The sequence below is a fragment of the Gossypium hirsutum genome, chromosome D05 (genome assembly GCF_007990345.1).
Source record: "Gossypium hirsutum isolate 1008001.06 chromosome D05, Gossypium_hirsutum_v2.1, whole genome shotgun sequence".
In the NCBI taxonomy this organism is placed as follows: Eukaryota; Viridiplantae; Streptophyta; class Magnoliopsida; order Malvales; family Malvaceae; genus Gossypium; species Gossypium hirsutum.
Genome location: NC_053441.1, coordinates 10,133,198 through 10,154,396, shown reverse-complemented (window position 1 = coordinate 10,154,396; position 21,199 = coordinate 10,133,198). Strand labels below are relative to the sequence as shown.

Genomic DNA, 21,199 nt, shown 5'->3' with positions numbered 1-21,199 from the left:
ATTATGTTTTAACACGTGGTATCCACTGCTTACACATTGCCACGTAGGATTACTCGTTTTGCTTTTGTTGGCCGTCAGCTTTTACCTTCGTTTAGTTTATATTTATTGGTTTTTCTCCCTGGCTGTCATTCTGCACGTTAAAATTATGTACTTGAAATCGCTTGCATGATTTATATTAAACTGAATCGTTGCAAGACTTGGCTTAAAAAACATGCTATTAGTGTACATTTAGAAATTAAAAAATATATAAAATAATTAATGATGTAATTATTGAGAAATTATTTGTTTTACAATAAAGTAAAAAGGTTTCACATTTGAATATAAAAAAAAATTTAATTGTCACTGGTTTTTCAATAACCCTTAATCCTTATTAACAATGTATTATGTTTTAGATGTTATTAGAGGTTATGGATTGGGTGAGATGCTGTGCCTGTTCAACCTCAAGATGGATCTACCCATAGGGTTGGATATATTGAAATGTTAAAAGTTATTTTAACTTTTTATTTAATAGTAATAACTTTTTATTTTGTATTAACACAATTTGATTATAGGTATATAGTGTGTTAAATATCTTAAAAATTATGTATTTTAAAATATTCAATTATTATTTGTATTTAAATAAAATCTAAAACTCCATATACATTACATTCTTACCATAACATGGTTTGTTCGTAGCATTTTACTTTCTTTCTTTTTTGTTTCGTTTGTTGAGATAATTTTGTAGTGTTAATTATAATTTTTAATCAAACAATATAAGTAATATAAAACATTGTTTGAAGACCAAAATTAAATATAACATAAATTAAAGATATCGAAAATAAAAAATAGTTTAAAAATATATTAAAAGATTAAAATAGTTTTAAATGAAACATATCAAAAATAAAAACATCTCGAAAATTAAATATAATCAAAATGTTATTGTTTAAAGTAAAAAGATCAAATCCGAATTGTAAATGTAGTTTAACATGTATATATTGTCTTGTTGCTACCTTAGCACACCCTTAAGTGATATTTTCCCCTTCTTGTTGCTACCTTCAACCACTCCTTTAGCTTAATACAAACCATTCCATCATTTCAAGAGGATACACATTTAACACATGATGGCTCCAACTAAAAAATCCAAATAAAAATAAACTTAACAAAAAACCAAAGGCAAAATGAATGGAAAACATGAAACTAATTAATAAAACTAAAAATAACACATAATATTACATAAGGTTGAACAATTAAAGCATACTCATCTAGCATTTGACTAAACTAGAATGAGAAAAAGGCTTGCATAGATGACTATACTAGAATGAGAAACACAATGTTACAAGTTCCATCAAGTAGTTAAATACTCATTTTCCCTCAATTTTATGAGCAACCAAACAAGGAAGAATGAGAAACACAATGTTACAAGTTCTATCAAGTAATTAAATACCCATTTTCCCTCAATTTTATGAGCAACCAAACAAGGAAGAATGAGAAACACAATGTTACAAGTTCAAAGCCACAATAATCCAATAAATCATAATAAGATACAACATGCACTATTTACAACTGAACATGGCATTGAGAAACAGTGAAAAAAAAAGTTGTCAGAAGAGAAACATGAACATTATCAGCTTCTGAAGAAATCAAATAGATGAAACCTGGAAAATGAGAATAGAAATGGATAAAGAACTAATCATTCCAAGAAAATGTCCTTAGCAACCGTGTAAATGCTAGAAAAAATCTGCAACTTTTGAATCAATCAAAATAGATAAAAACCAGTGGAAAAATGAAGGTTGAACGATTGCCTGCAACTCAATACAAAAATCTTACGATGGACTGGTGATCAAGTTATAATGCCTCTGTCCAATCAACTATCAACATTATAAACGATACCCTTAATTTAAATTGCATAAAACAAATGAAGATAGGTACAAAATATGATCATGCTTCCATTAGTTTTTAAGGCGAATTACTATACAACCTTATAAAATAGAAACTCAATTATCTGTTGCCTTTAAAATGTATGGACAGACTAATAACAAAGAAAACTAGTAGAAAGTTACAACTACAAACTTAAATATTAAATATTCGAGATTTATTGTGTCAATTCGATATTAAAAAAATTAAAATTTTGAAATTATAAATGAACGAAGCATACTAGATCAAATTAAATTTAAATTAAATATAATATCATTGACTCACTGTGGTAAGCAATCACCAATAATTTGAGCACACATATATGCATAATATATATTTGAAGTCAATATGGTACGATGGTCCATCTTCATGCAAATGTTATCAATACAAATCAACAATGATTAAAAAAAACCAGCCCACATTAGCTGCAATCCCAGAGTCAGATCATACAAACAATTGGCTATAAAATGATTAAGATGGACTAAGATTCATGCTCGTGCTAAGCAAGAATTGCAAAAGAACAAAGCCTGAGTAAGTTTTCAAATGTAGAGATACTAGTTAAAAGAAATCCAAATAATAAAGCAGAAAGCTATAAATATAATGAGTAACTTACTCTTCTTCACCAGAAGAATCAACAGATTCCATTGATGGTGTCTTTCTGGCTTGTATGACAAAGCAAACGAAGATTCAAGTGAGTATGGTTTTCCTCTGTCAACAGAAACTGTAAAAATAAACAAAGCATCTCATTACATTTCCGCATGAAACCAAAGCACATATACATCCACTAGCAAAATAAGGTATAACATTCAATATGCACATATGCTTTACCGAGGAGCACAGTAATAGTTTGTAGAAATAGGCTTGTTCTGTTATATAGTCCAAATATAAGGATTTAATTAGTTGACTAACTTTGAAAGAATTTTTTTGCTTACTTGCGGTAAACAACTTCATAAGAATTCAATTTACATCAATTTAATTAATTAAGCTCAGAAAGAAACGAACTGTAAGGTTTCAAATGCAGTTCAATTTTCTTTTTAAATTTCTTAACAGGCAATCAATGACAATAAAGCTCAAAGTCTACACGTTTCAATATATAGGTGCTGACTCAGAAAGAATCAAATTATACCATATTTAGGTTAAAATTTTTATCTTTTCTAGGACTAAGAAAGAAAAATTAAATAACGTTGTTTTAAAGAAAAAGGTTGGAGGTGAGAGAGAGTGAGTGAGCCAGCGGCGCTAGAAGAGGTACTGACTCAGTTTAATTCGCCAGGGGTCGTTTACTGCTCTGACAAGCCAACACCGCTTTTTTCCTTTCAGCTTCTTAAGCCAAGGATTAGCCTACTACCGTAACGTCTTACGGTTCAACCTCCTTACGGAGTGTTTCAATTTCAGACTAGGTTTGAAATTTCACCTCCCTCTCACACGCTGAGCCAGCAAGGGCCCACTCAGCCCCTTCCCAAGCTGACTAGTTGTTCGATTCTCTCTCGTCCCAAGCTATCTTAATGCCCCCACTCGGCACGCAACTTAGGTAATAAAAAAAAGACAGACAGGAAAATGAAAGGAACGGCAGAAAGAAAACTGTTTACCTGACCTTGGATGAAGGGGAGGAATGCTGGAGTCGAAAGAAGCAAGAAATGGCTACCGTTTGAGTGTTTCTAAGCTGAAAATTTGGTAAGGGTAAAATAGGGTTCATATGGCAACCAATTGGTAAACGGTGAAGAGGGAAAGGAATAGAAATCAACAAATATCTCTGCTTAAGCTCGAAATGGAATACACCAGTAATTAGGGGTGTGCATTCGGTTAACCGACCCGAAATAGCTATAACCGAATTAACCGACCTTCCAAAATTTTTAATCGTTAACCGAACCAAATTTAAAAAAAAAATTAACCGAAAATTGTATGATTTTTATTTTTGGTTAAAAATTAACCGAATGAACCGAATTACCCGAATTGAATCACTGCATAATTAAAAATATTACATAAGTCTTTGAATCACTATATAATTAAAAACATTACATAATTCTTGAAATTAACACATAGTTGAAATGTAAGTCTTTAATATTCTCCATTTATATTCATTTCTTCTCTCCAAAAAATCTCCATTTGCATTAAACCTAAAAAAAAACATGTGTAATTGGGTAGATACTTAAGGGTTAGACTTTAGTTTTATTATTTTTATTGGGTTGGTAATTGGGTAGACTTTAGTTTTAGTTTTATTGGGTTGGGTAATTGGGTTGGGTTGGATAATTTTATTTATTAATTTTTTCGGTTAACCGACCGATTTCGAACCGAATTAACCGTTAACCGAAAAATTATAAAAAAAGTAACCGAGCCCCAACCGAAAAAATTCGGTTAACCGACCGATTAACCGAATTCGGTCGGTTAACCGAATTTGTTCGATTTTACCCGAATTATACACACCTCTACCAGTAATAGGGTATTACCTTGAATCAAACATCTGTTTAAGTGGGCCTACAAAATAGGCTTGTAATAGGTAGGTAACGGTAATGACATAGCCATTACCTTCAACCAAACATCCCCTTAGTTTGTTTTGGTGGTTGAATTTTAAATTTTTAATATATTAACTATGATTTAAGAATAATAATATTTAATTACACTTGGAATATTTAAGTGAAGTTCATGTAGTTATTACTATTTATTTATATTTATAAAAAAATATTAAGTCTTAATTTTTTAAGGGTTGAATCGAGGATATAATCTATTCAATTAATTAAGCTTAAAATTAATGATTTGATTGTAAAAATATTTGAATAAATAAATCTCAATCAACCTGGTAAAAAAAAATCTCAATCAAATTTGGCATCTCAATAAACCGAGATGGAGGGAAATGTTTTGGTCAAATTTAAAAAAAAAAACTAAACAAAAAAAATCCGTAAAAAATCTGGTGCAATGCATCTATCATAAAAACCATATATAGTTATGATTTTATATGCTCTGAAAATGACGGAGAGTTTTGTTTGGACCACTTCCATAAAATGTTCATTCAAAAAAAAAGAAGCTGTAAAAAATTGGGTCAGGAGGGGAAAAAAATCAAAATTGAACAATTCCCTGCCATGGGCTGACTCTACAACTGATATCTTGGAAATGAAAAATAATAAAATCTGAAATAGATGGAGATTTATTTGTTTGATCAATGAGCCAAAAACAGTCTTCTTCAGTGTTTGGGTTTTATATCTTAAATTCAAAAATAATATCCTATTATGTGTTTGTAATGATACCACTTTTTCTAATATCAACATCATCAAGAATTTTTCAAAATTATTCAAGCAACTTCATTCCCCTTACATACGCATAAGACCCTAATCATGTCCATTATTGCTGACCTGAAGTTTGACTCTTCACTCCAAATACCATATCTTTCTATTCATTTGTAATTAAGCTTTAAAATTAAATATATAAATAAGTCGTCAAATCCTAAAATTAAATGTCGGTAAAAATATTTTTACCACCAATACTCATCATACGCCAACCACCGGCAAATACACACGTTGACTCCTGCGTGGTATCCGCTCTTTATTATTTTTTAGATGAGCTTTTGCATGTAAAAGCAATAAAAAACAAACATCATTTAAAAAAAATTCAATTTAAAAAAAGCATTTTTTGGTAGAAGGAGAAATGAAAATTTTTAACTTCTTGTCAAAAGTGATTTTTGGCTTCTATTTACATTTTTAACATTTGTCTTCTCCTAAAATTTTTAGTATTTATATTTGGTATACAAATATTATCCCTTTTTAAAACTTTAATCTAAATATATGTAATATTTTAATTTATTAGGTTTATATTTTTATGTTATGTTAATATATAATATGAGTTATATATTCAAATACATTTTAAAATAAAACAATACAAATGTGTTAAAAGCATTAATTTAAAATAAAAAAATAATTTTTAAAATAATACAATTGTGTCAATATCTAATTACAAATATTTAACTAATTTGAACATTATTTAAATACATATTTGTTACTTTATAATATCATGTCTAAAATAAACATTTTATTTCTCAAAAACACTTTTTGACAGCAATACGAAATGCTCAAATTTTTCAAAAGCACTTCTCAAAAGTACTTTTCTGCAGCACTTTTCAAAAGTAATGAAGAACTGGCCTGAAGAGTCTATCTCGAATCATCTTAATTGCTTTCTAAAAACAAACTTTAGTAGTGCATTGTATATGCTAAATTATAATAAATAAAAAAGTTATACAAAATCTTATTTGAAAATTTGGATTTGGATTTTAATTATTATGTAAATAGTAGAATAAATTGTATATATTATAGTTAAACTAATTGAAATTCAATCTAATAAATATTAAAAAAAAGTATAAAAATATGGATTTGTCAAAACCAAATATATTTTAAGAATTTTAAATCCATGAATTTGAGAAATAATGATGAATTTACACAACTTTTGAAGTCCTAGTTCCCAATTCTACTTATCAAACATTTTACTCTCTCCTAAGAATATTCATAGTTAAATCAAGCTTAAATATAATATTATCACATTTTATACTTGATTAAATGACTATTTCAAATAGGTCTACCCATATTTTAAATTTTTTTAATATTTATTTTACGTTTAATCTAATATTTAATACTTATATAGATACTTTTTCATATATATGAAATTATATACAAACTACGTTTTAACATTTTTCAAAGTTCAGTTGTTGAGATGTCTTACAAAAATCATTATCTACTATTTAATAGAATAAAGGACAAAGCTTAATATAAGATTTGATATTTAAGTTATATAATTTTTTAATTGAAATTTAAGTTTTTTCTAAAACTAGCATATGAATTTAATAATTTTTCATAGTTTTTGTACTTAAAGCTTTTTTTTATGTTCAATTTGGTATATGAATTTAACACTTTTTCTTAATTTGATAATTAAGTTTTTTTGGTTTAATTTGACCTAAACTTGTTCAACATTATACAACTTACCTAAATCACTAATTCCTCATTTGATTACTAGTGTTATAACATGATAAAAAAAACTTATTTTACAAATGTATTATAATAATTACACATAAAATAAAGAATAGATAGTACAACTTTAAACTTAAACTTAGAAAAAGATAAGTAAAAATTTTTTGCAATTAAATTAACATACTTATATACTAAAACATACGTAAAAAATAATACTTTAACTAAACGGTATTAATTTTTTACAACGGAACCAAAAAAAAAAAAAAAAACTAATGTTGATTAGTTTTATTTATTGTGCTAAATAATGTTCTTTAGGATTCTGATAGCCGTAATTTTTAATGGTAAGAATAATACAAGAGATATCACTTGCTCAAAATATGATATTATTTTTCACAAAACCCTTAATTTTATAAAAATATTACGAGAAACTCTTTGTAAATTTGTACGGATGCAGCTATGTTCACATTCACAATTTTAATTCAATATTCATAGTTTATATGATATTACCTGTTAAAAGTTTTAATTTATTTTTAGGTCATTTTTAAGGTATTTTAAAGAGGCATTAGTAGCGTGATTAAATTTCAAAGTGTATTAAATGCATATTTTAGATTATGCTAACTCTTCTTGCGTGTGAAAGTCATAGTTTGAGATGAGTTTATGGTTAAAATGGTAAGTTGAAAATATTGAAGTGTAAAATGTTTTAGGTTTAAGTTTCAGCAAAAATGTTAAAATATGATGCTTTTAAAACTTAAAAATTTAAGTTATTATTGTTGATAATTTATGTTAAAAATTGTCACCTTAATATATTTATTTTCTGTCAATCTTGTGATAAATTACGTGAGAACAACTTAATCAACATGTCAATTTGATAAATATTGACAAAAAGTAATTATGATTAAACTAAGATTTTTAAATGAACAAAATTTGAGATTTAACTAACTTTTCAAGTACACGAGTTAGATCTCAAATTTTGTTCAAGTATAGAGACTGACAAACATATTTTAATCTATATAAAATATGAAAATAAACAAAATATTATAATAATATTTATTGCTTTATTAAAAGTAATTTTTAATAAAATTTCAATTAAATTAAGACTCGATTAATGTGTGACATTTGGAAAGAATAGTTGGAATGACAATACTAGTGACCCAATTTGATGATTAGTGTAATAAGTGGGCCTATGGTCCGAAGTTAAAAGTCCACTTAAAAGTTAGAGCTTAATGGATTAAATTTATCCTATGTCTGAAAATGGCCCAAATTCCACAAATGGCACCCATAGTTAGGGGTGAGTATCAATCGAGTCAAATCGTTTTGAGTCAAGTCAAGTCGAGTTAATGAATTCTATTATTTATATTCAATGTTACGTTTATATGGGACAATTATTTAACTAATAAACAAATTATAAGATTATTTAATTACATAAACAATACAATTTACTTAATAATATAAAGAACAATTTTAGGCATGCAAAGTAACTATACATAGCGCTACAAGATGATCATTGTGGTCATAATTCAAGTTAGCTACATAAGCTATTACACCACAGGCATAGTTATATTTACCGTGATTGTGGGACTAAACAATAAGCCAAAGAGAAAGTGAGGGCGTGGGGGAAGGAATCCCAAAGTGAAAAATAAAAGTTTTTAGGTTAATTTTGAGTAAAGGAAAAAGGGAAAGTGGAGGGATTTGGGAAGGAAATGAAGTATATAGGCAAAGTAAGACTGATGAAAGGAAGTATACAGACAAAGTAAGACTGATGGGTTAATGATTTTGACTTTTAAACTTAGAAAATGTAAACATTTATCAAAACGACGTAGTTTTGTCTTTTCTTATTCGAATTTTTGAAGAACTCATATTGTGTAATTCATATTCTAGTTAAACCAAAAAAATTATTATTATTTATTTGAGTTAATTCGAATATCTCGATTAACTTGAACTATTTAATTTAAAATTTAAAAATTTTATCGAGTTTTTCTAATCTAATTAGATTTTGCTGACCCCTACCCATGGACCATGGTGCCCTCCAATTTTATTTATTTATTTTTAACATTATAGATTAATGATTAAATTTCAAATTTAGTCCCTATGGTCCAAAAGGACCTTTCTTCTTTTGCCACATGACACCTCACGGTGTCCTTTTTTCTCTTTTTACATTATAGGCTAGTGGTTAAATTTCAAATTTGATCCCTTTACTATGCTTAAAATTGTGATTTAATCTCTAAATTTTAGTTTCTAACATAATTTGGCCTCCATATTTTCACAAAATTAAAGTATTGCATGATTGTATATAATTTAAATGTCTTAATAGTCTTAGAGTTTGACGAGGGGCTTCCCGTTTTTTTAGTATGCCTTTTGTTTTTTTTTTTATATTATACGATGATGGTCAAATTTCAATTTTGTCTCCTATACTTTGCCGAAACTTAGACTTAATATATATGCTTTGATTTTTTTTAATATAAATTGGTTTGTTTACTTTATAGTGTCATTAGTTAGTTTAAATAGTTAATATTGTTAATTATTTCAATCAAATGTTGAAGTCAATTTTTCTTAGGAAATAAAAAAAAATTATTTTATCTTGACGAGTTCAAATGAGTATTTTTAAGAAAAAAATCCTAATTAATATTTTAACATTATTTTTATTGTTACACGACAACCAAGTCAATATATATATTAATTTTAAAATGTCACTACAATAATTTAATAGGGAAGTTTTAATAGTGATTACAATTGAACTGAATTTTTTAATTAAAAAAATAGTGAGATTAAATTCCTGTAAATAAAAATAGGGACTAAAATCTAAAGACTTACAACATATTTTAATCTTCAAAATTTTGCTTTATAATTTTGACACGAACAAATAACCAACCCAACATCAATATTAAAAACCAGTGAAGTAAAATGTAGAAACCGAATAAAGGCCAAAAAAAAAAAACATTTGGATCAATAGCATGGATTGTACAAAATTTTCTTATTGCTTTTTGAACCAATCATAAATCTTTCAATCTCACCTATTATATTCATCTCACAAATTGTTATCTAAATTATACTCTCTTTTTTTGAAATTATAAAATTTTTTGTGACAAGTAATATCTAAGCTACCCTTTTCTTCGTAAGTCGGTATCCTATTGCTCTAGCTGTTAAATTTAATTTTAAAAAATTTAACCTACAAATTGATACCTTAACTATATCCAATTACTTTTTTTGGTCACATCATAAATTACTTTTCCCCCCAAAGTTGTTACCTTTTATCAATTCAATTGTTAGCTAATTAAGGTTTTCAAAACTGGACCGACAGTTGAACTAGTTAGGACACTAATTTTCAGTTTGAATGGTTCATCTAATTTGATCAATTAAATTATTAAAAATTTATAAAATAAAAATAATAACATTTAACAATAGAGAAAATCGATTAAACCAAATTTTTAGCATGATTAAACCAAAAAATATTGATTCGCAAGTCAATTGATTCAACCCTTATTTCGAATTGGTACCTAGGTTGATTCCTCGTTCAATCGGTTCGACAAGCCAATCTAATCTGGTTTTGAAAAAAAAACAAGTTTTGATTGATGAAAGAACTTTTTTGATCCCTCGAGCAAACAAGCACTGAAGTTCAAAAACAAAATTAATCATTAACATCTTGACCTTTGGAGTGTGAATTTCGAGTATTGTTGACATTCCATATATTATAAAAGAAGAAAAAATGTAAAATGAAAAAAAAATAAAGAGAGAAATAAAGTAAAATTATTTTTAAAATTTTATATGATGTGACGGTATAATTGGCTAGAATTTTTTTTAAATAAATATAGCATTTTGGTGTAAAATGAGTAAGAAAAATAGTTTAGGTAACACTTTTAAAAATAAAAAGTTAGATATAGTTTAGATAGTATTTTATGGGTTAAGTTTTTTTTTTTTTAAATAGACTTAACCATTTAAGTAATGGACGTACGGACTTGAAAATAAAAAAGTAACTTAGATACCCTTGAATATCAAAATGGAAAAAATGATATTATTTAAGTACCAACTTGTGGATTTAACCTTAAATAATATAAAATTTTATGTTGACATCAATAAACAATAATGAGAAGAGAGAAAAAGGTAAGGTAAGATGTATCCTAATCCTAATAGAGAAAAAGGCAAAACATGACGAATAGTGAAAAGGTCCCCAACAGAAATGTTCATCGAAAAGAGAGAAATGGATAAAATGTTGAATTGCCCATCCCTCATTCCCCTCTATATAATCCCATTTCATTGCATTTTATGATTTGCCCATTACTTCCCCGCTATTTGGGTCTTTGGTGATAAGATACTAATATCCACATGGCAGCAACGTTTACTAGAGGATCACCTTCAATCAATTCCTTATTTTTCAAGTATGTCGTTTCATTTTAATGCATATTTGACTCCGTAATAAGCACATGCATCCTTGTATCCAGAAAAACGATTTACTCTTTTCTAGACTCGCTAATTAGTGTAAGTGTGTTTATGTTGAGAATGCAGACCGATAATGAGGAAATACTGCACAAAGGGCACGGATGCGGTTCGAGAGCCGATGAAAATGGAGGCGGAGGAAGTGAAGAAGAGGAGTAGCATGGAAGGGAGTTGCTGCTGGGTTCCTCATGACCGAACTGGAATTTATTACCCCAAGGGCCAAGAAAAGGTCATGGCTGATGTTCCTGCACCTGCTGCCAAAGATACTGCTGCCGTTCATTGGTTTTCCTATGATTAGAGACGTTTATAAGTGGGATCGGATTAAGAATTATAACTTAAAATTAATATTAAATAGAATTTTGAAATGTAATGTTTTAATAGTCTGAAGCTTATATGTTAATCTAAGTAAACTTGTTGAAGTTTAATTTTTATGGTGGTTCTTAGTTTTCTAGTTTGATTTAATTCAGTTAATTCTTATATACTTGATTTTGGTTGTACTTGTAATTTCATCAGAAATTCCAATATTGCACAAATTTCTTTGAGCTTTAAGAGCATACAAAACTCATTTTTATATATTTCTATTAAACAACAATGATATATCACTGGGAACATAGTAAAATAAAAAGGAGAGGGCTTTACATTTTATTATTATTATTATTATTATTTATTCACTGTGGCTGATGTTTTTAGTCGAGAACAAGCACATCTCTAGTATTCCAGAGTTTTTCTTTACTCCCTAGTTCCTACACTTCTCTTTTCCTAAATAAACCTTAGAATTCAATTTTCAATTTCATTCTTGGGTTTTGACCCTAATTTTGCAAATGGATAAAAAAGTTGCACATGCATAGTTTTTTTTCTTTATAAAAACATATTATCGATGTGTTTTACGAATATTTGGAGCAAATATCTCATTTTTAATTAAAGCTTTAAAAATCTTTTAGAAAAAAAAAACACTTGATTAGATAAAATAAAGAAAAGAAAAGAAGAGAAATTTCGAACCTCAAAATGTTAGAAAAAACGAGTTCATTTTTCACATAAAATAACATATAGTTTTTCAAACATTATGTAAAAAAAAAATCGAACATTGTGCATAGCACTTTTATTTATTCAATGATAGTCGAATCGTTACTTGAAGTGACCACCTTCCATACATAAGCATTTCCTAAGTCAGTGTCTTTGATTTTTTATTTATTTTTAAAACTTCCCATTTTATTTCATTCAGAAATTTCTCTTATACAATGTTTTAAGTTATTTATAATTTTCAACATTTAAAATAGAGGATTCTACTCGCTTAACTAAATTTGGATTCAGTCTTTAAATTGTAACAACAATAATAATATCAATCAAACCAAATTAAAACTCAACGATGATGATGATAATAATAATATCGGATCCTTGTTAGACCTCACAAGATATAGGCACGCTTGAACCTATTAGGTTGGTAGTGTCACGGGAAACCACTTAAATTTCAAAGAAAAAAACATAACAATTAACACCATATTTACAAAATGAAAAACCCGACATAGCGGAGTCGCGAAATAAAAAACCTTGGATCATTTACAACTCATAAACCGCAAATCACTTACATAATAAGAAAGTGGAATATTCATTACGTGTTTGCTTACAGCTTTGAAGAAAATGGGTTAATATAATTTGGTGTGAAGGAGAAGAGACTAATGCTTCTTAAGGTTACCTGGTTTGTGGGTGTTCGACCTTTCAATGCTGGGTGCTGCTCAAAGAAGTATCTGAACCAACAGGTTTTTTGAACTGAACAAGGATCATTGTCATGTTGTCGCATCCCTCCCCACCAGCTGTTGGAGCCAAGCACCTGTCGAATACTCTTTCACAGATTGCTGAAAGTTTAGTTTCCTGCACCATGGGAAGAGATCTGTAGTTAATTAATGGAATCTTTATATTGATAGGTTTATAATGTTTTGTGAAGGAACTTACAGAATTCAACTGCTCTCGTACATAATCCACTAGTTGTTGACTTGACATACAGTCCCTAATCAACAAAACACAACAATGCTATCTTCAAATTAATGAAAACAAAAATCCTCAGCAATGGCCATCTTACAAGCTCCCAATTCCCAAGGGAATCTATAAATGGTACACTACGTTCTCTTTATCTTTTTAGCAAATTAATATATACACATGTCAATGCATAATACATACATAAACAAATATGAGCAAAGCATATATATGTTATGTATATATTTCCTATGACAGATTGCTTGATATTTAATCTTTGAGAATGATTAGCAAGTAGGCATGTGTGCATCCAGAATGTGTCACAGGCCTGGAACCATCTACTGCAAATTACCTAAGTGTTCTGAATGGTATCCAGGTAGGACTGAAGGTTGATTTCAGAGCAGGAGGGTAAAAGGAAAGCAAGTTCTTACAATAGGAGACTCACCAAATCCCATCACAAGCTAAAACAAGAAACTCATCGTCATCGCAGATCTCAACCTATTTTAAAGAGGGTAAAACCAGATTATAAACATGTGGATAAATATGGATACTAATTGGGAACGATGTATCTTTTGCTTAAATGGCAGCAAAAGTTTTATACATGCGTCTGATTTTTTTAAAAAATACAAAAAGAAGTTTTTAATTTTGCTTAAAGAATACTACAAAAGTTAGTCGCTTTACTAAATCAATTGACCATCATCAAATTTTACTGAAAGAGCTAGAATATAACACAAATATTAAAGGCTAAAGCAATTCACTTACAGTGTTGATGTCTGGATTAGCTGTTACAATTTGCCTTTCAGCAGGTAAAGTTTTGTTCTGTTTGAACTCCGCATCTCCTGCAAGTGAAAGACAATCATAAACCAACAAGCAAATAAATATTAGATCCATTGTCCCCTTGGATCTAGAAGGTACCAATAGCCCTGGCCAAGTTTAAACTTCCATTGACACGTCCGACTTGAATAAAACCACCAGCTTTCAGAATCCTATCTTTCTCCAGTTCAAGGTCTGGCTTGTGATCTTTAGACAAATTATATGCCTGTAAAAAGTGACATCTATGAAATAAAGCATGCAGCAGCTAAGCTATGCCGTATTAAAGAGGAACCATATTGTGTATCCAAAGGAGAGAGGTAAAAGGAAAAAGGAATCTGAACGTGGAGCATTGATAAATGCTTTACATGCTAGTTCAGCAATAAATATAGTGACTATTACACTTAGAGCAAATGTTTTTCACTCTAATATCATCAATAAAATTGAAAATGGTAAAAGCATGTGCTACTTTCTACAACCATTTCCATGCAGTTAAAAGGGCAAGAACAACAGTCCCTTAAAAGTGCTAGAATATTAACTTACGACAAAAGCACTACTTGTCATTCAACTTGTAAATCCTTTCATCTCACAACTTTGAGAGGCCTTAAGGAAAGGCTCTGTGGAAATAAACAAAATTCTGAAATTCTGTTTTCAGGGTTCTGCAGAAAAGAAAATTGTACCTGCCCCTTTCTAGATATTACACAACGGGAATCACCAGCATTAGCAACAACTAGTTGCTTGTTTCGAATTATTGCAACACAGGCTGTGCATCCAGAAGTAGGTCCATGAAAATCAGAGTGAGAACCCTAGTTGGCAACCAACAGAAAAGTCAACATCGGAATCTCACAAGTAATAGACATATTTGACCAATCAAACAAAAGCTTCTTACTTAGTGGTATTGCATTGAAAGAATTAAATGAATCATAGTAAAGTCTCAAACACAAATGATACTTCAAGTAACCACAGTAAATGACAGTCCTAGGTAACCTGCAGAAAATTCTTAAACATACAACCAGAGTGTACTTATCGACAGAATGCTAGTTTCCTTCATGTTTTCCAATTTTCTTCTACAGAATCATAGGGCAAAATAAGAAGAAATCCAACCCCTTTTAACATAAGAAGGGTCCACATGCCCCTTTTATATTATTTCCAATCCAGTTTGTATCAAATTCCTTGTAATAAATCTTAAAACCTCAAGCAAAGATCTTCCTTCTCCTTAATTATATCCACTCTCCGTTGTTTAGGCTTCTCAAAGGCTCATAGAACTCAAAAAAGTTTCTAATAACTTTCCTCTTCCTTTGTTAACAACCCTCTCTTGATCTAGGCCTAAAAACAATATAGTGAACTTAACTAATCATGTTCAATTCCTGACTATATCCTACCTCAATTAAAATTAGCATACTTCATAGAGTTGGTTCAATTAAGTCATTTCCCTAAAAAAGTATTGATTGGTAAAATTAAAAACGTCTAAGTTCACTAAAAATAGTATAAAAAGTGTTTGTATAAAGTTCACAAGACACGAAGCTTCTGTTAGTGGTATTCCCATAACAATTTTCCAGTTTACCAAATAAGCAAATAACAAAACTAATTTATAAAGAGTTTATTATGCAAGAATACTCCTAAAACCAAAATCTAGAGCATATTACTATAGAACAGGTAATGGGTTAGTTGAAAACTTGGACTCCTTTGCATGAATGAGCACGGCAACTTAAGAAAAACTTAAGGTCTTGCAGCTTAGATCTTACTGAAACATTGTCTAGTAACATACAAAATGAAATTGCTTCATACACCTAAGACAAAAATTTAGTTTTCTATCACAAAAATACCTCCTCAGGAGGCCAATCATCAAAATGGTCATTGGCTTCATCACCCTTAGGAGACCATACAAACCCTTCAACAAAACCAGAAACTTTGTCCATTTTATCTCCCAGGACTGCTAATTCTCTCCATCCTCTTTGTCCACACATCATCTCATCCATTCTGTATGATAAAAAAAATAGCAGTTGAATGCATGTATAGCAGAAGAAACAATTAACAAGAAGCAGCCTTACTATATCATATTTTATCCAGTAAAATGAAGTTGATCATACTCTTAAATTTCAAGTTCATGAGTGAAAAAAGCAAAATATGCTAGAGAACAATGACCTAAACAGTCAAAAATGCAGTGGCACTAGCATATGCCAGAATGGAGCTATAAATAAACTATCCATTAAAAACAGTAACATTTATGTAAATAACAAAATGCAATTTCATCAGTGTCATAAGGGATTCATTAGATGAAAAGGAAAAACTTTAAACAACCATGTATGGCATTAACAAATTTTGAGTGGCAATGATCATGGAGCTCCAAGCACATGGTCCATTGCCTGATTCCTAGGAAACTTAGAACATATTACTTACATGTCAAAGGCAATTTTTCAGCTGCCTTGTGGTTGAGCTATGACATATCTTCCGTATATTGCTACCAAAAGAATACACAAATAAATCCAGTAAAGGAACCTGAGAAAAGCTTTCTGTACTGGAGTCCCAATATCTCCAGCTGAATACGCCTCATGCTTGAGCACCTGCTGATGAAGATGCTTGGCACAAAACTTAGCCACTGCTTTGCCTACAGATAAATGGACCCACATATAATATGCTTAAATGACTAGGTACAAAGAATTTAATCAGATCAACAACTAATTTTATGTATAAAAGCTGTGAAAATCATGAAAGCATCAATAAGAAAAAAGGGAACAAGAGCAAAAGTAACAATTCTGTTGTGAGCAGCTCAACCTTTTTGTTTAAAGCATTCCACAGAAACCAATATTTACCTACACAACTTATATGAACTAAAAACTTTCTCTATAAGTTTACAAACATGAAATGTTACAAATACTATTAACTATGCAGAACATAATCTCAGTTTATCAAAAGCTGCCTGAGAAAGGAAGGTACCCTCCATCCCGGAAACTCTCCAAGATGCATCAATATTTCAAAGCATTCAAATCCAATTTTAGCAGAGAAATCAAGAAGAAACTTTGCAGCCAGACATAAGCATGCATTGCATAGAAACTCAAGAATGAGTTGAGTGTCTAGGCCCTTAACTCTATCAATTACAAAGAAGCATCTTAAGAACCCAACTGTGGTGGAAGCTGAACTTTTTGCCAACTAAGGCATGGCCTGTACATGCAGGTCTTACCCATCCAGTAATGTGATTAACCAGCTCCAATCCCTTTCTCATTTTCTAATAGAAAATATCATCATAATACAAGAAAAGCAAGCCCAAAATGCAGCTTGCTCTCTACTGGTAATCAAAGGGTGATGGTATATTCAGAATCATTAATGGAGTGTCAGTGCAAGTCAAATTTTAAAAGGATTATTGGGCTCAACTGGACACTACAAACGACCTTCAAATAAAAGAAAATAGCTCCACCAATTAAGGCACCGTATACTATATGGGACTGAACTGTCAACTCAACATTATCTTCAGATATTATTTTGTACCGAAAGAGTGCTAAAAACAAAAACAAGAAAAGAAAAAACAAGATTTGATGAGATACATCCTTAGATCCAAGTTTTTAGCTTTCTCTTTGTCTCCTTTTTATGAATTGAAAACATAAAAGTTGTTACAATAACCGTTTCTAAACAAACAAGGTTGCACCTTTCGCCTACAGTTAAGGAAAAGTTATATAATAATATTTGCACAAAACCAAAAAGAAAAGGACACACGCATACAAACAGAGAAAGCTAATGCCTCCAATGATATGTATTAAACACACTCAGGTGTCAACAGGTCGGTCTCTTGTAATATCATAAAACCTCAGTATTTAAAGACATAATTTTGCTCTAGTAGCTTTACCAGTGCAAGACCAACACACATACTGGTCAGTTAAGATTTGCTAAAGGAATAACTAAAATTATATTCGGAAGAAGGAATACAAACAGCACCAGCAAAGGGAAGAAAAACTTCACTGAAATCTAAACTTTGTGAACTTTTTAAAGAAAAAATAAAGTGATGTGATAAAAATTAAAGGAACAAACAAAAAAAAGGGAGCTCAATCCTTACCTCCATGACCATCATAAACACCAAAAAATGATGTTGAGTCGTCCAGATCCAGATATGCTGCATGCTGCAAAAACCATAAAAACAAATTCATGGCATCATTAAAGGCAAATTGAGTTATCAAGAGGTACAAAAATGGCCTGTAGTTAAAATGGAAATAATCATCAATTATTATAGCAGACATGCTTTTAACAAGGACCTGTATCCCTCAAACATCATAGATATAACAGGTTTCCAACATAGTTGGAAATGCATCAAGCAATTACTTCCAAAAAAAAGCATGTGTGCACGCATAAGAAGCAAAAATTATCTCTTGAGATAAATACGTTAGGTTTCAGCACAGCTCAAATTAAAAGGACATGTTTTTGTATCCTATGTTTCCTAGACTCTTCATTTTCCTATGTTATCAGGACTAAATGGAAAATTTTAGAAAAGTGTAACCTGGGATAAATATTTCTAAAGTCCAAACTGACACTCTTCTGTCCTATGTTACCTAGACTCTTCATTTTCCAAATATGCATGTTTGACACTTGTGTTTGGCACATATTTAGACATGGATATCGAAGTGTGATCTTCCAAACATGTGAAAAAACTTAGAAAAAAATAGAGCATGCCAGTTTTGGACATATACCCATATCAAACACTCATCCTCGAGGTTGGGTACCATAGGTGCTAACCCCCACGCTCCAACCAGCACCAAGTACGCATGCACCGGCACACACACACAAAAAAAAAAAAAAAAAAAAGAAAAGAAAAAAATCCCTTGTGCCATAGATATCAGACTAATATTACCAGCTAAGTCTCATGTCTATCTTTAGCATGGATATCATGTAATTTGATTCCTTAGCATCAATATGAAATAACTTTAAGAAATTACATGTCAATTTATTGTCATGACTCACAACATTCCAATCAATGTGAAATAACTTTAAGAAAGTAGCAGATTAACTTTTGAAATCTTTATAATCTGATTTGATATTCAAAAAAATAGAATCAGTAAAAGGCTAAGGAACTTTCTCACTGCCTTGTGATGATGCGATCTTAACACTCAGCTTAAAAGTTATATGATTCTTAATACCATGTCAAGAAGCATGTAATAGGTGTAAGATAAGCAGTTATTAGTATTTATTCAATACACTAGACATAGGATATTGGCCAAGACTAGATATTATTTAATGCCTTGTTAAGAGACGTATACTAGATATATGAAAAGCAGATATTACGATTTGTCGTTAACAGAAGGCAAGTCCGATGGCTTTAGTTAATGATTCAAAGATAGTATATTAAGTCAAACAATGAGAAGGTAGAGAGAGAACTTACAGCATCTTCCATAGATGCACGCCATCCTTGCATGGACGACAATCCAAATCGAAGCTTGTCATTTTCACCATCTTCTGATAACTTCTCAGTTTTTGGGGTGCTGAGATATACCCCCATTTCCTGAATAAACCAATAAAAACTATCAGGTCACATATTCTATATTAAATTTCTACTTCCATACATTGAAACAAATGACACAAGCACATGCATATGCTTGCACAAAGAAATCAATTGTTTCTGCCTTACATATCTTTAAACATTAAAGTATGTAGAATATATGCACAATTCCTCACCACTCCGCACAAAAGCTTGTAGATATAATATATGCGAATATTGTGTGGTATGAACATATGGCAAGCTTAATTCTTTAACATTTGCGCACGGTCCTAACTCCATTAACTAACAAAATGGTAATACATTTCAATAGATTAACACAAAACCGCATGTCAAAACACAGTTAATAAATGTTAAAAGAGGTCGAATCAAACTAGGACAACAATATCACTATCCTTTTTCTAGTTCAAAAGATTTATTAATAATCAAAATCGTTTGGAGCAAACATGTCCGAATCAAAAATCAACATCAAGGCAGCTATAACAACCTAATTTCTCCCGTTTTGATGATGCAGAAAGTCGAGCCTAGAGGAACAAAAAGTTCCCGTCAATCAACATGCATTTCTTTTCATTTTCTTTGGTTTTTCCAGGTACCAAACAGATCTAACAAAGTAAAATAAATAAAATGAATTGAAATTGAGAAACGCGTCTAATGGAGATCGAATTGAAATTTGTATTTATGATAATCTATGCGAAAATGAAACTCACTTGTTGGCAATTAGAGAGTCCGTACGGGTTTTCAGAGAGAGAGATGAGAATGGATCTGTTAGAGACACTGTTACTGTTTTATTTTCTTTCATCTGTTCTCTGATAATCATTTTTCGAGCCACATGAACCGGGGCTACGACACGTGCTGCGTTAACTTCGGGCACTTTTGTTTGGATAAACTATACAAATTGTCACTCAACAATGCATATATTTTTATTTTGGTATCTCAACTTTTAAAATTTTTAATATATCCATTAATGCTTGTATTCATTCTTGTTTTGGTCCTCTTTAAATTAATAATGAAAATAATAAGGTGGCCTTTTTTCTAACTGATATATAACACATTTAGTCCTTAATACATATATATTTTATCAATATAATCCTAATTTTAAATAATTCAATAAATTTAACACTTCACATTTGCAAATTCTTCAAATTCTTTTAAAAAGTTTGAAGAAAGAAAAGAAAGAATCAACTTACTTTTTTCAGGTTTTAAAGAACACACAACAATTTAATATTAAGAGTAGAAAAAACCCTGAAATAAATAATAAAATAAAATCATCGAACAAGAAGAGAAGAATTTAAGGGAATTAAAGAGATTAAAAAAAACTGACCTTTGTTTTGTGTCAGACTTGGGGTTTCTTTCTCTTTACTTTTAGCTTTTGATTTTTCCTTCTGTATTTGCTTATATGTTTATGATGTTGTATGTTGGGTTAATTTGAAAGGATGATTGTCCTCAAGTAGGAAAGCTAATTGTCAACAACAATATCTTTACTTTTTTCATTATACTGTTCAGAACAGAGTCGCGCTATAGTTTTAGAAAGGCCGAGTGTTAAAGCGGAAACGTTTATCACCTTCTTGCAGTTTTTGTTGTTTTAGCATTTGGATATTACATATATCCCTTGCTTGAGAACACTCATTAATAATGAAGTTTGTAAAAGATTGGATGATTGGTATTTACA

General features: G+C 30.1%; 2 protein-coding genes and 1 long non-coding RNA gene across 4 annotated transcripts; 1 reads left to right on the top strand and 2 right to left on the bottom strand.

Annotated features, from left to right (window-relative positions):
* Window positions 1-897: 897 nt before the first annotated feature.
* Window positions 898-3,644, bottom strand: LOC107906407 (uncharacterized). The gene is made up of 3 exons (XR_001686710.2): window positions 3,480-3,644; window positions 2,507-2,614; window positions 898-1,110 (listed from the first exon to the last, which is right to left on the bottom strand). It is a non-coding gene; the product is annotated as an uncharacterized lncRNA (long non-coding RNA).
* Window positions 3,645-10,902: 7,258 nt separating this feature from the next.
* LOC107906404 (uncharacterized) lies at window positions 10,903-11,812 on the top strand. Its single transcript, XM_016833389.2, has 2 exons — window positions 10,903-11,212; window positions 11,340-11,812. The coding sequence occupies exons 1-2, from the start codon at window positions 11,160-11,162 to the stop codon at window positions 11,566-11,568; spliced, it is 282 nt and encodes a 93-aa protein (XP_016688878.1). The 5' UTR covers window positions 10,903-11,159; the 3' UTR covers window positions 11,569-11,812.
* A 958-nt stretch (window positions 11,813-12,770) lies between these two features.
* On the bottom strand, window positions 12,771-20,395 carry LOC107906403 (probable protein phosphatase 2C 21). 2 transcript variants are annotated; one of them, XM_016833387.2, is made up of 12 exons: window positions 20,238-20,312; window positions 20,018-20,132; window positions 19,417-19,536; window positions 18,100-18,163; window positions 16,551-16,659; window positions 15,878-16,031; window positions 14,732-14,857; window positions 14,157-14,280; window positions 14,004-14,080; window positions 13,687-13,739; window positions 13,221-13,275; window positions 12,771-13,139 (listed from the first exon to the last, which is right to left on the bottom strand). In XM_016833387.2, the coding sequence occupies exons 3-12, from the start codon at window positions 19,531-19,533 to the stop codon at window positions 12,987-12,989; spliced, it is 1,032 nt and encodes a 343-aa protein (XP_016688876.2). In that variant the 5' UTR covers window positions 19,534-19,536; window positions 20,018-20,132; window positions 20,238-20,312; the 3' UTR covers window positions 12,771-12,986. The 2 variants fall into 2 exon arrangements, with proteins under 2 accessions (XP_016688876.2, XP_016688875.2); XM_016833386.2 differs by lacking the exon at window positions 20,018-20,132 and having other exon boundaries at window positions 20,238-20,395.
* Between the last annotated feature and the right edge of the window lie 804 nt (window positions 20,396-21,199).

Coding starts and splice junctions, on each gene's coding strand:
- LOC107906404 (XM_016833389.2), top strand. CDS start 11,160: ATGGCAGCAACGTTTACTAGAGGATCACCTTCAATCAATTCCTTATTT. Junction 11,213..11,339: donor ATCAATTCCTTATTTTTCAA/GTATGTCGTTTC, acceptor TTGAGAATGCAG/ACCGATAATGAGGAAATACT.
- LOC107906403 (XM_016833386.2), bottom strand. CDS start 19,533: ATGGGGGTATATCTCAGCACCCCAAAAACTGAGAAGTTATCAGAAGAT. Junction 14,081..14,156: donor AAACTTGGCCAGGGCTATTG/GTACCTTCTAGA, acceptor TTTCACTTGCAG/GAGATGCGGAGTTCAAACAG. Junction 13,740..14,003: donor CTAATCCAGACATCAACACT/GTAAGTGAATTG, acceptor TCTTTAAAATAG/GTTGAGATCTGCGATGACGA.